This window comes from Colletotrichum paranaense (genome assembly GCF_030867605.1).
Source record: "Colletotrichum paranaense strain IMI 384185 chromosome Unknown Scaffold_13.1, whole genome shotgun sequence".
In the NCBI taxonomy this organism is placed as follows: Eukaryota; Fungi; Ascomycota; class Sordariomycetes; order Glomerellales; family Glomerellaceae; genus Colletotrichum; species Colletotrichum paranaense.
In genome coordinates, this window is record NW_026848971.1 from 342,863 (window position 1) to 356,786 (window position 13,924).

At 52.2% G+C, this 13,924-nt stretch overlaps 2 protein-coding genes across 2 annotated transcripts; one reads left to right on the plus strand and one right to left on the minus strand.

Annotated features, from left to right (window-relative positions):
* Window positions 1-4,760: 4,760 nt before the first annotated feature.
* On the minus strand, window positions 4,761-7,196 carry CPAR01_13586 (uncharacterized protein; the record flags this gene model as incomplete). Its single annotated transcript, XM_060497838.1, has 5 exons — window positions 4,761-5,396; window positions 5,477-6,196; window positions 6,377-6,467; window positions 6,541-6,876; window positions 6,940-7,196. The coding sequence occupies 5 exons, from the start codon at window positions 7,194-7,196 to the stop codon at window positions 4,761-4,763; spliced, it is 2,040 nt and encodes a 679-aa protein (XP_060343306.1).
* Window positions 7,197-12,212: 5,016 nt separating this feature from the next.
* Window positions 12,213-13,483, plus strand: CPAR01_13587 (glycosyl hydrolase family 18; the record flags this gene model as incomplete). The annotated part of the gene is made up of 2 exons (XM_060497839.1): window positions 12,213-12,756; window positions 12,813-13,483. 2 exons carry the CDS (start codon window positions 12,213-12,215, stop codon window positions 13,481-13,483), a joined length of 1,215 nt encoding a protein of 404 aa, XP_060343307.1.
* Between the last annotated feature and the right edge of the window lie 441 nt (window positions 13,484-13,924).

Sequence of the window (13,924 nt, forward strand, 5' to 3'; positions counted from 1 at the left end):
TGCGCTAAGGATTAAGTTACATCGTGCTAGTGCGAGTCGTTGTCCGTCTGCCTGGGGCGGAATACGGAAAGCGCTTAGCATTTCATAGTACCTAGCTGCCACGCTGCTCACAGTTTTGTGTCTCACACACACACACGCGCGCGCGCGGGGGGGGGGGGGAGGATGGACTTGGAAGAGGGAGGGACTTGGAAGAGGGAGGGACGGAAGTGGACGAAGGAGAAGGGGACGACCCCTGGCTGGTGTGGTAAGACGACAACGGAGCTGAGTTGCTGAGTCGCTGAGCGAGAGGATGAACCTGTTCGCATGCTCTCACTTTTTGTCTTCCATTTGTTGACTCTGAACTTAAGCCAGGCATGCCCAATGCACCAGGGACGTGTGCCAAGGCCCAACCGCAGACTGCGACTGGCCCGCAGATGGGCTCTCTGGAGTCTCTCTGGATGGCGATCGTCCAAAGCCCTTATGGGAACCCATCTCTCGGCCGGGCGTGAAATACGAGGACGTCGTGGAACTTTGCTGCGATGCAGGAACTGGGGGGTGTCGTCAATTCTCGTAGGATGGGACCTCATGGCCCTACGAACGCCGTACAGCGTGACCTCGAGAACCCTGAAATATCGGAATGGTCTCGCGTAAGACGACGATATCTTGGCTCTCTCTTTCTCTTCCCGCGCCGCGGCCCAGGCGCATTGAGCGACGAGTGCGCTTCCCGCCTTCAGAACTTGTCATGTTGTGACGATGAAGCTTGGCCTGTCGTGGTCTCGTCCGTCAGCTACTGCTGTTGTTCACCCCCCATCAGAGAAGATGGGCAGACAGCAAAGCCGAGTCTCAGCGGCCCAGGCCTTCCTTGACAGTTTCTTTCTGATGGTCCCCTGTCATGATCGGGTCTCTCGGTGCATAGTGGCTTGGCAATGCGACCGCCGGACTTTGTTGAATAAGAGCTTGAGAAAAGTTGAGTGAGAGAAGAGAGGAGTGCTCCCCATAATGCAGCTGCTGACAGACCGGTCAGAAAAGGACCCCTGTTCACCACATTGCGCCCCGTGGAAACGCATGTCCTCGAGGACCGTCGGGAGTTGTTCACGTTGCGTTCCTCGCTTTACTGCTGCAGACCTACGCAGAGCCCGCTTCATCGTCGTCCGCAGCCTATGTCCAAATTGTCTAGACACCCTACACAAAAGCTATAGAGAGCGAGAACTAAATGGACGGTGCTCGGAGACAGAGGCTGAAACAAGCATAGTGCGCAGCGCCACGATTCACGGCGCGACAAAAGGGACGAACTCGTTTCTGCCGTGCAGGTCGAGCGAGGTCTGCTGATAGAGTTTGATTCTTGGGACTGTACTGAAGTCTTGACAGGCCCTGTGACTGGGGGTGGTTGCTTAATCAATCTGGTCTTGGAGAGTCTTGGAGAGACAGGGCCGGTAGAATAGGAACCATTATACTGGGACCAACCCAGTGCTCCATGAGAAGTCTCCGACGCCGCCGCAACCCGTATCCTACAGGGGACGTGGGATCCCAATCTTTCGTCTTTTCCATCTTTAGAGGGGGGGGCCAAGATGCTTGGGTCTTGGCTGTAAAAAGCTAGAGGACCCCAGAAGACCCAGTAGACTAGGAATACCCCAGCCTGCCGGAACCCCGCGTCGTGTCGTACGTCGCATCGCGGGCATCGCTTTGTTGGTTCTGTTCTCTCTCGCATCACTGTCCGCGATCACTCAACCGCTGGTTGAGTCCATTCTGAAGCAAGTAATAGTCGGGCGCAAGGGAGGCGAAAGAGACGAGAAGAAGATGGATGGAGGTATGTGCTGACCCGGCGCGGCATCTCATCTTGCCCACCTCCCGGGCAGCCTGACCGCTTGACTGACCGCAGAGTACATTGCCGATGCAAGTCGCTGAGCTCAGGTTCATGATCGACGGCCAGAAGCACAACTAACGGAAGAGGCTTTTTTCTACTACTCTGTATGTACTTTTGTCAATTGTGCAGATAAATCAGCCGACGTTTATTCATCAACTACACCAAAACGCTCGTCAGCCTGCAGCTCCATCCAGTGACAGGTCCCTGTTTTTTGTTCTTCCAGACCACCTTGAAGTTTGAAGCAAACACTCCCCAGCTGCGATGTGACGCTGAAGGTGCGCGATGATATCTGGGGAGATGACGCTCGTCGCCTTTGAGCGGGCCCGGTGTGGGACACCCAAGACAGCACTCTCACCATCTTCGGGATAACTGATTTTCTCTGACTGAGACACATGGAGCAATCCATGAGCTGACGAGACACGGTTCTCTCCCGCGGGGCGGCCTTGACGTCAGCCGGAAAGTGGTAGCGATGTTCCCTGCTCTTCGTCACGATGCATGGCCACGTCAGGCGGCGCATCGTCAAAGATCTGGTCTCGTAAGAAATTGTGGTGTTTCTGCCCAGCTGAACTGCTCAAGTCTCATTGGCAGTAACAGAGATACGGATGCGCTCACTGGGAACGGCGCCGCTCTGCTAAGCTGCTTGGCCAGCGCCGTCGCATCGTATTCAAGAAACGGAACCCCAGACTCTCCCAGAGTGGTACTCGGAATACGGAGGACTAACGACGCCCGAGATCGACGGCCGGCGAGCCAACTTTGGGTGAGGGTACTCCTCTCGTCTCCATCTCCCAAGACGCTTGTCAAGGCGGACAACTCCAAAGGGTCCCAATTCTTTGCGGAGTCCCGCCGAAATTCAGCTCTCTAACATCCTTTTTCGCAGCCTCGTCTTCCCTCTTGTCTTCAGGTTTCCGCCGGATGCCCCGATGGGACGCCAAGACCGTCGTACCTGAAGCATGGGCGATTGGATGGTTTCAAGATCCGCAACAGCATTGATTTGCCAAGACGTGTCGTCTCCTCTGCTCTGCGACTTGCGAGTGACAGCAGTCAAACACGGAGTGACGAACCCCCTTTACGAGTCAAGCGCCGAAGCTGACGCCGCCGAAATTGAACAACAGTGCCGGACGCGCGTGGTATTGCTAATTGGATTGGCCGATGATTGCGACGCTTGTCAGAAACGAGATGGCAAAAGATTCGACATTTTTTTTGCCTAATGTCTTTGGAAGAAACCGTCCCGACTTCCCACCTGAGCTACGCGGCAGCACCTGAAGGGTACGGAGCCCAATCCGAACCGCGTGATCAGATGTCTCCTCTCTTCGCCCAGCACCGTCAGAAGCGAGGCGATTGCGAATTGGCTACCAAGTCGCCGGGTGTGATCAAAAGCTTCCTTTGCAGAAGAGTTGCAGGAAGCCAACGCAGGGCCAAAGTAGCTCGATATCTGTTCCTCGGGATCAAGAAGTGTGCCGCTCTAGTCTGTGTAAAGAGAAGGCTGGAACACATCCATTGGCGATAGTTCGCAATTGCGGCAGATTATTCTCGCGGGATGAGAGATCACCGGGCAAGCCGGCAGCTGAGTGCTTGCGTGCTTTGGATTCTGGACCCTCCGCCTCCACGGCGCCGGTGCGGATACCCCAGCCGGCTCTCCTCGAGAGAGAACCCATCGCCTCCCGCTGCATTAGATCGGTAGGTATCCGCGGGGCTGGCTCCTCTGGCTCTTCCTATAGAGACCTGAAGAGACCTCTCGTGAGACCATGACAATTGGTTATGCTTAAGCTCTTCATGCTTTCCTCCTCTTGGGAAGACAACATCCGTAGCGCTTGCATTCACCGCGCGAGCTAGCTCGTAGCGTCGTCTACGCCCTCCTTTTCCACCAATCCCTACGTTGTGATTGCAACGTGGGTGGCTGTCAATCTCCCTTGCCTCCCGCCAGCCATGTTGACCCCATCACGCCATTTTAAGGGATAGTACTAGATGCAGCTTGGCTGGGCAGGGGAAGGTGAGGGGAGGCGCAACGCGGGGTCTACCTCTGAGGGGCTCCCAAATGTGTCCTAGGTGTTAGTTGGGATGGTCTTGAGCAGGAAATGATGTCCCATGATCAACCTCTCTAGAAATGTTGAACTATTCCCAGAGATCGTCAACTCAATGGAAGAAAACTTTGGCCTACGGACCATTCTGAGTGATAGTTTGATTGGATTATATACACGTCGTTCGTACTATGGACTTCGATTTGTTACGGATGGTAATAATGATGGTATTGAATTGAGGGCTTATCAAACTCGGTGACAGTAGAGTTGTTCGGTCGACTAAGCTATGGGCGAGGCCGAGGTTCTTCCGTCTATCCCGATAGGCCATTAGCATCAGAACCGAATGTTACGAAGACAGTGATGCGAGTCGATTTCACACGTATTGAAAGAGGTTTTTGTAATTGGGACAGACGAGTCTCTTTTCCTTCCGAACGATGTTGGCATTGGGGTGTTGAAGGGCCCTTCGCGTCAGAAGGGAGAAGCTCGGTGCAGCGCTGGGGCGCGGGCCAACAGCCCGAGTCACTGATGCTTCGCAACCGACATCAGTATCGACTTTACATATCACGCTGTAATCACCTGTTCTTCTATTGCCCTGCTTGTTGTAGACAAATTCTTCGGGCTAGTTGTGGAATGAGAGTGGTGAATTAGGAGGCCAGAGGTGTTACATGTAGTTATGAGAATGCAGTCGGAGCATCAAATGCACAGAGAAGTGGCATCGTATCCTGAGCAAATCAATTGAAAAGACCAACGATACAAAGGGAAACGCGATTACGGGAAGCCCAGGTGAACAACTGCAGCGTGTGGAATACAAACTGACCAACTAAAACATTCAAGCTACGTTTCTCGAACTAGCAAAGACTCATGTCAATCTATGAACCGCTGCAACGGGCACCAGGCTCTCAAGCTCTCCTCTCCAGCGAAGCTCTTCGTTCTCTCGAAGCCCCAGCCCCACCACCCAACCTTGAAGCGTCTGCCCTCTCCGGGTCCGCCAGCTTCTTCTTCTTCTGTATGGTCTGTAAGTTCTTGGGGAATGCAAATTCAGCCTCAATGGCCTGCTTTCGCCATTTGGTGAGTGTCCTAGAGTCGAACGCCTGCGTGACACCTAGCATCAGCGCAGTGACAACCAAAGACACGATCGCGGTGAACACCATGCTAACGAGGGGTGTACCGCTCATGCTGAACACCCCAGTTGCGAAACCTAGAGGTAGAAACACGACAGTAACGTAGGTAAACTTCTGGGTGTCGTTCGCCCGACGCTGTTCCAGATCGTTCCGCATGACCTCTAACCTTTTCGCAAGAAGCTCATTCAAGCTCGCAATTTCCAGATGAATCCGCTTCAGCTTCTGAACATCGTGTTCATTCGAAACACGCAGTTTCACAATGATAACTCGGTAGCGGTTTTCGTCGTTCAAGGTCCATCGCGGCTTTTCTGCCTGACGGTCTTTTTCCCGAGTGCGCCATAACTCCATCTGTGCCAAATTCTCCGCCAGATCTCCTTCTACCATTTGAAGGACGTCTTGAACTTGCTGGAACACCTACGGGCGACTCGAAAGTCGTTGAAGTCAAATTTGTCGAAATCACCTTGTTTATTATGCTCGACAGCCAGCGAGTTCACCTTTTCTATGCTTGATCGAGCCATCTTCAGGATTTTGTCCGAGCTTTTGAGCATCTTTTTGAGTATTCTCCTCACGATCAAAAGCTCCAGGACTCGTCTTCGTTGCCAAGGACCTTTCTGTAAACCTTGAGCCGTGGGTTTCTTCTCAGTCTTGAGCATAAGATTCATCATCGCTTCGACCACAGTCCTGCTGATATGCATGTCAGGCTCTGTGGACCTCTGGCTACGATCTTCATCCGTGATTGACGAGTGGTCATCTTCTTGAAGAGTTCTTATATGTGTTCGGATATGTGTTCTGGTTTCTTCAGCCCTTTTGGAATCATCTTCGTTTTGTGTTATTCTGTCTGGACGTTCTTCAACCTCTGCTAGTAAAAGTTCTAGGTCTTTTACATCAAGACTGTTCGTATGTGAGCCGTCGCTTTTCTTCCCGTGTTGATCTAATTCCCAGTAGCGACAGGTCCAGTATCCATCAAAAAAGCCCCCTTCAATGTGAAAGCTTGTGGAAACTCTCGTCAGGAAGGTATCGACAAGCTTTGCTTCTGTAGGCGGCAGGCTAAGATCCCCTGTATCCTGCGGTTCTTTCTGAGATTTGTTTCCCTCAAGAATGTCGTAGAATGACAAGTGAAGCTCAGTCGTCCATGTATTCAGCTTTTCCACAGTCTCTTCTTCAAAATGTTTTTCAAAAGATGTGTGGCTTTGGTGGAAGTTGGCCATCTGGTGCTGCGTAATGGGATCTGGTCAAGCAGTGTCCTCACAATGAGTGATATCATCCGGTCCAGCGGAGAACATGACCCAGAGTCTTTTCTTGGCATCTTTAGGCGTTCTGAGCCTCCGGTCCAAAAGGTTTTCCATTGTGCTGACCCTAGATATCTTTACCGACCGAGAGTCTTCCTTCCTAACCTCTGCTCCTTTGCCAGCCTTGGGCACATCGATCAAAACACCCAGAATAGGCGTGTCATCAGTTGTCTTTGACATGTTCAAAGCATCTTGACTGAAAAAGAGGGGTTTGATGTACAGCCATTCGTCTTCAAGCTCGACAATGTTTTGTAGCTCTATTGCCGAACGGGAAGTGGTGCTTCATGGAAGAACTAGAGGCCTTCTTGTCGTTTTTCTCTCGGTTCCGTTGCGTGAGATCTTTGAGAAGTGGAAGAATCTTCCTGTTGAATTCCGGCTGAGATGAAGATTTGGAGCTTTGGGACTTCGTATCGTCTATCGGACTGGTCTCTTGGGAACCCTTGACAATTTCAGGCTTGATCCCGAGAGAAGAAGAGTGCTTCCAAAGAAGGTACGGGATTTTGAAGGTAACTCCCCATAAATTGTCTCGTGCAAACTCGTCCTTGTACATGCAAGGCGAGCCTTGCTGATCAAGCTTTCCTGGGAATAACCCGTTGTCGGATGATCTCTCAAGTAAGAATGCCAAAGCGTGCTCTAACATATCTTCCGGTGCCCACGTATCCATTCACTTCTGGTTGCGCGCCATGGTAATCGATAATGCAAAGCATAGCGGCTCGTCCCAATCGACATCGGTATTATCCTCATGCAGCTTTTGACAGTCGACGGTGTTCTTCCAGACTTCGATCATCTTATCCCAGCCTTCTTGAGAAACTTCACTCGAGGATGGTTCGTCAAAAAGACCCTTTTCCATGGCACGAAACAGCGCTGCGTCTTTTGTGCGGAAATAGATACGTGTGTTTGATGGAGTTCGTGAAACTGCGAGCATTCTCTTCTGGGACACTGGATTCTGTGTGGTGAACCTCTTGATGATGTTTTGCTGAACGACTTTCGAAGTATAAACTCTCGGCTTTGGGTTGCCCCGTGATGTTACCATCGGTATTTTTATGTCCATGCTCTCTAGCGCTTGTAAAGCTTGCCAAATCAACGCGTGGTCTGTGAGATAGAAGGCATCCGTCGCTTTGTCGTCGTTTGCTTCGTCGTAAGGTCTAGAAACGGGTGTCTCAGCTCACATGGCCACTCTGCCGGCCAGGTGCAGCCGAATTACCCGCCGCCTCAAGGCACCTTTACTAGATAGAGTGGTGCAAAATTCAATCTCTTGCCATTTGGAATGCGTTTTTCCATTTGCCCATTTATGGATAACCGGAAACTGCTTTTCTCATGATGCTTAGGGGAGGCACAGTCCATCTGGACATCCAAGCATGTCGTCGTCCTTTATGTTCAACAGGCATTGAACGAAATACACAGTTCATAATGCATTCAATATACAGACTCTTTTCAAGGTAGCCTGCCCTATCAGAGACCAGGCTCTTCAATCACCTAGTAGTGAGAACGTGGCTGAAGGAGACTTCTCAACAACAACCTGGATGGCTGTCAGGTAAGTTACGCTGTCTAGAAATGACTTCGCCCTGGCCCTCAAGGCCCCAAGCACGACGATTGGATTACTGTAACGTGGGGTGACTATGGACAAGACACAACACGCGAAACGTGGTAGCGTTAAGCTTTTCAATGTGCAAAGCTTACACGACAGAATCGGCCACAACGGTAGCGGCAGGCCTTTATAAATAAGCAGTCTGTTGATGAATCCTGCCAAACCATTCATCGTCCCTACTATAGCCTCCCACTAAAGGTTTCTGACATCGTCGTTCCTCGACCCCTAATACGTCCCAATCAAGATCACACTTTCGCGATACAACGGCTACCCTGCCTTTATCCTGTTATTCAATTCAAAATCAACGCACCCCAATTACTTACCTTACACAATGTTCAAGTCTGGATCTAGGCTCCAGGATTGCCTGGCAATGAACAGCGCAACCTTCGCATTCCTAACAGATGGGAGTTATGAGGTCTATCGATGGGCTCTCGCCACTGATCCTGTTCGAGACTACAATAAGCCGTTGTTTCGAACTCTCGGCGAGCGATGCTTCGAGATTCAAACGGATTATTCACGCATCCCTCCTCAATTCGGCTTCTTCTCGCCTGGGCCCTGTCCCCTCCAAGGGATAGAAAGCTGCTTCTTTGTTAACTTGGTCAGCTTTTCTCTTACACTATACCTATTTCTCGGTATTTCGAGTATTTCAAGAGGACCTCGTACTCTTTTACGAAAAGCTGCGTTTCTGCCTCTAGTTGTACTTGTTATCACCTGGTTTCTGATGTGTGCGGTAAGTTATCATGTATCTACTGTTCTACCTAACTCTTACTAACCTTTTCCGTTCGATATTTCTTGATAGAATCGCCACATTGCACCAGATTCTTGGCGACATGACGGACCTCCTCAAAGTCGCTAACGCTTGGCAAAGATCTTCATGGAGATTTGCAAAACGCCAAATACACGGCGTGATGCCTTTCGACGCGCCCTCGCCATCCCGCCAACTCTCAGCCCTGGCCGACGATACATCTACATCCAACACAGTCCCTTTGTCTCGTCAGCAGCAGACAGGTTTGGCTGGCGTCCTTGCCGCCGGAACTGACTGTCAATCTAGTTGGAAGCTGCGACATTGGAATATTGCTTGAGGGAAGTACGCTTAGCTCTAAGCAAGAGCTCTCAAGGTCGACCTTGCAGTCACACCCAGGCCGGCTGCCTCCCTTGACACAATTCCTCCTCAACTATGATCTTCCCGTCAAAGAAGGGGAGTTCCGCGGGTTTTGTGGGTTCCTTACTTTGATAAGATTTTCCGTACCGTACCCTACCTTCCTCCGACGAATTGGGATGTGCCCGGCAAGTAGGTATTGGGGACGGCTCCTGCAATAAAGAAGCTATGCGTGCCTTCCTCCCACATGGAACCAGTTTTTCCTTTCGTGCCAGAGACCTTTCTTCCCATACCCAAGCTGGGCTACTCCGAGTGCTCGCGAGATGCTCTTTCCTTGGGGCATTGCTAGGTCCTTAAGGGGCCGATGAGCTTGAGCACCTAGATTCCGAGTCGTCGCCGTCTTCGTCGCGAGGTGGTTGACCGACTTCATTGTGAATCGGTTCCGCACCGTCGTCGAGTTCACCTACCTTGCAAGTCCTTAGATTCTTGGGACTGTAATGGGCCCAAGATCCTGAGTGTGAGCTCAGGCCTGTGCACCCGACGGAAAGCTTTGGAACTTTTTGCCTTTACAGGCTTCATCGCTGGTCGTACACGCCCTTCTGAGTACCACGCGGTGGAACTTCAATTAGTAGGTATGGAGCTTGGTGGTCAAGACAATTCAGTCTTGGCCACGCGTTCAAAAAAGATAAGTAACCCGACAGGTCGCCGCCATCAACATGTGACTCTTTGCTAATGCACGTAACTTGACAGCTCTCGTCCGCGGGCGGTTTGACGAGCGACTTCAAAGATCAACGATGTAGTTTGCGATGCCACGTGCCAATGGCCAGGGGGCTAGGTGCTTATGATGGATAGTGGTGGAGGGTTCGGGTTGAATACGGGTTTTATTGGATGGTCAGGCTTCCTTTTCGTCCCTCTCACTTATCCAGAGAACCACTCAGTTACACCTTCCATCGCCTCATTTGTACCCCGAAAACATTGTCCGCATGTCTTTCCTGGGGCGTCAGAGATGGGCTGTCGTCAATTCCCGACAGCTCTTGCATAAAGGACCTGTAGGCTTCTTTAGCGCTCTTGGGGCTTGGCCTAGGGAGAAAAGAGAAGATTGAAATTGGCACGCTCACCATGTTTGATTGCACTTGAACGGTAGAGTAGAGCGGCTCCTCGCCTGGGGCAAGCAGTCAGATTGAATAGGGCTACATGGGAGTCGCCGTGAAGACAGACTCAAAAAAAAAAGTACAAGACCGACGTTGTGACAGGCGGCTGGCTGAGGTTTTGGACCCGCTAGTAGGGTCGATCATTGGGGTGGCTCGGTGCAGAATTACATTGAATGTGACTGCAGACAAGACACCTCCGCTACTCGAAAAGGTTCGTGATGGAGTAGTGCGAACAGAAGCCCGCAGGATCAGGGTCAACCAACAGCGACATACGCATTGCTCCAAGAATTAGAGGATCACCAGCAGTCACGGAGTATCCGTACTGATACCAGAATTCAGGGCATAGGTAGCCCACAATTTCCAGGATTAGGGGGTTTTCAGCAGAAACCAGCGGACTGATCCTGGGATTTGGTTCAATGAGATTGCTAGACGTAGCCGGCATGCCTCTGTCGCTTTGTACTTCTGTCGAGGCCCTTTGAGCTATGCTGCCCCAGCTGAAGGAAATGAGACATGTCTGGTGCTTTCCCAAGGTTCATTGATGCGGCTGAGAAGTAGCTCTAGAGAGGAATCTCGAGACATTTGATTTAATCCGAAGGTAAGGTTCTCTCAATTCAAACTCAGCGCTGCATCTGTCCGCTGTCAAACGGCCGGTCTTTGCGAAAGGCCGTCTTGGCCCTGCAATCGATCATATGTCGTGCTTCACGTCGTTTACTTCGTGACCGCTGCTCGAATTTGGCAGAGGTCTATTGGGCGGAAATTGACACGCGGCAGTGTTAATAAGCTGTCCCTCGCCACGTCCACCTTCTCTATAGGTACCGTAGTCTTGGGAGACGTCGTTCCGCTTGCGTCGAATTGCACCGGAGCGCGAACATGTCTCGTGGCGCCGCGGCCGCATTCATCGTGGTGTTCCCTTGTTGCTCACCGGCCGCACCTAACGGCCAAGGCCATCCGTCCGACGCCTCGCTGCTAAGCGGTAAGCCATGCGTGCCATGAGAAATGGTCTTTCCACCGGCTGAAAGACTCCATTGAAGTGTTGATCGCGATGCAAGCCTTCCGGGAGATCGGTCCCTGTCTCCGCGGTCGATGCCAATTGATATGAGCCCTGCGGCCACATGTGCATTGATAAAGACCTCCTTCCTCCCTAGGCAATCAGCCGGTCAGCGTGCCCTTCAAGTGTTCAATCCGCGACGACTTTGCTGTTTGCCGCGTGGTCCTTGGCGGCACTGGGCAGCATTGGATGCAGGGCGAGCCAAGGGGCTTCTGGTTTCCTCCAGTCTCCTTCTCAGGCTCCATCTGATTCCTCTCCTCTCCGGGAGTCCGCCGTCAAACGGGAATCCCGCCGCTCGATCGAGAACGCGGTCGACATTCCTCCGAGCACACAGCTACTAGAGCTTGCTTCCCGTCTGCAGGTGTAGATTGCCCCGAACGATGAAGAGGGGGGAGAGCAAGCCTGCAAGTCTTTTAATGCAACAGCCTGGCTAAAAAGACGTGCATGGTCGCATTCTCCGAGAGGGACACAGGCTTACGAATCGTCCACATATTTGTCGTGTGGCCTATCGAAGGAAACCGCCAAGGAATTAATCGAATTCCTCCAGAATTTCCCTGGAATTCGAGAATTTAGCCAATGTCCCATGCGGTCGGTATAAGATCTCCCCTGGGTTCAGGCACGAAAGGGAGAAAAAAGGGGAAGATCAGGAACCGGAAAAGATTGTTTTCTACCAGTCCCAAGTCGCGTGCGGTGTCTCTCTTCTTTTAGGAACAAGCGCCAGCACCGAAAGCAGGTTTTCTCGATGAGCTGAAGGCTGTTTCCTCCTAGGCTGTTGGTTGCTTCTCATTCGGCCGTCATCGGTTTGATCGTGGCAAGGCGAAAAGAAGAAAAAGACGTTTACGAGAGGAACCGTGGAGAATCAAGGAGAATACGAGGGCAGAAGAGGAGGAAACTTGCACCCGATGCAGCACCTGCCTTGGCTGTCTCCGGTTCCCCAATAGCGATCCAGCTGGGCGCCTCGCAGCGGCATCTACGGCAAGCACAGCCCCCGGGGGTCCCCACGTCAGCGAACTGGGCCACCCCGCCGCACCCGGACGGGCCCTAAGCTACAAAAAATGGCCCGAGGACGACCCCTCCCCCGCGCCGTCCCGCCGTCAACCTCAACATTGACATCAACACACACCTCAACTTTGACCTCGATCTTGACCTCATCATCGAGCTCACCGAGACGACTGTCCTTTCTGATCTTCAACCTGCTCGCCTTCACAGCATTCGTCCAACCCGTCATGTCTCAAGGCTGGGTCAACGCCGTCTACTACCCCAATTGGCGGGTCTACAAGGGCCAAACTCCCGCCTCGATGCCCGTCAATGCCGTCACTCACGTCATGTACGCCTTTATCAAAGTCAACACGGACGGATCACTGAAGCTCATTGACGACTGGGCCGATACCCAGATCCCAGTCGACGGGACAAAGGGCTGTCTCTCGGCCACAGCCAAGCTCAAGGCCTCGAAGCCGAGCATCCGCACCCTTGTGTCCGTCGGCGGTGGCACGGGCAGCGCCGAGTTCCCGGCCCTGGCCGCCAATCCTACCGCGCGCGCTCGTTTTGCCAAGGAGATCAAGGCCTTTTGCGACAAGTGGCAGCTCAACGGCGTTGATAGTAAGTTTTCCTATCCTCGTATTCTCACTAGGTTCTGGCTCTGACACTTGTCCAAGTTGACTGGGAACACCCAAGCGACGCCAAGCAGGGCAAAGACTACATCAGCCTCCTCAGTGACGTCCGCCAACAGATGCCAGCGGGCAAGTACCTCATCACATCAGCCCTCCCGCCGGGCCAATGGGTGCTCAAGAATATCGACCTTAGACGAGCCGCCTCTCTCCTTGACTACCTGAACTTAATGTGCTACGACCTCACAGGACCCTGGACCGACGTCTCGGGCAACCACGCGCAGCTCCTGGCCTCCAAGACGCTGGTGAGCAACAACCCGAACCTCAAGATCGCCTGCGCCGACGGCATCACCTACGTCACGAGCAACGGGTTCCCGAGCCGTAAAGTGCTGCTCGGGATCCCGGCGTACGCGCGCACCTTTCCTAATGCGAAAGGGCCGGGCGGATCGACAAAGGGGTCTGCTGAGGTTGATTACTGCGACATGTCGAATGATAGTGTAGATAAGGCAACTGTGGATACGACTGCGGCCGCTGCCACTTATATTGATCCCAAGTATGGGTTCATGACCTTTGATGTGCCGAGATCTGTGGCCATCAAGGCCCAGTATGCGAAGAGCAAGGCTCTTGGTGGGTTATTCTACTGGACTGGCGTAGGAGACCGGAAGGGGAGGCAAAGTCTGGTCCAGGCTGGGTTTAATGAACTGAACGGCATCAAATGAGCCTAGTTCATGTGGTAGTAAGTTTGAAAAACTCTCGGTGTACTTTTGCATGGAATCAAGTACATATCCTGGCTGTGAATGCGGCATGCAAAGACAGTTGGGTTGAAAAGGCATACCTACGAAACACAGGTAGCCGTAGATATGATAATGAACACAAAATACTAAAGGCGTTGGATGCTATCCAAAGTTCTTGACTATCTGACTTCTTCGCAAGGGATTGTCAGACGGGACCTCAAGATAATTCGAAACCTTGAGGGATCGGCCTGTGGTCCTCTAGGTCGCACTGGAATCTGTCGTGAGACATGAGCGTAGTGCGACGGGTTATCAGAATGATTCACGTGAAGAAGGCAGAAGCGCTCGTGAGATAATAGAAAACAGGAATTGAGCATGAATTTAAGCTTGAAATAGTACTTACTGTGGCGGGTACGTCCCCCGATGGAA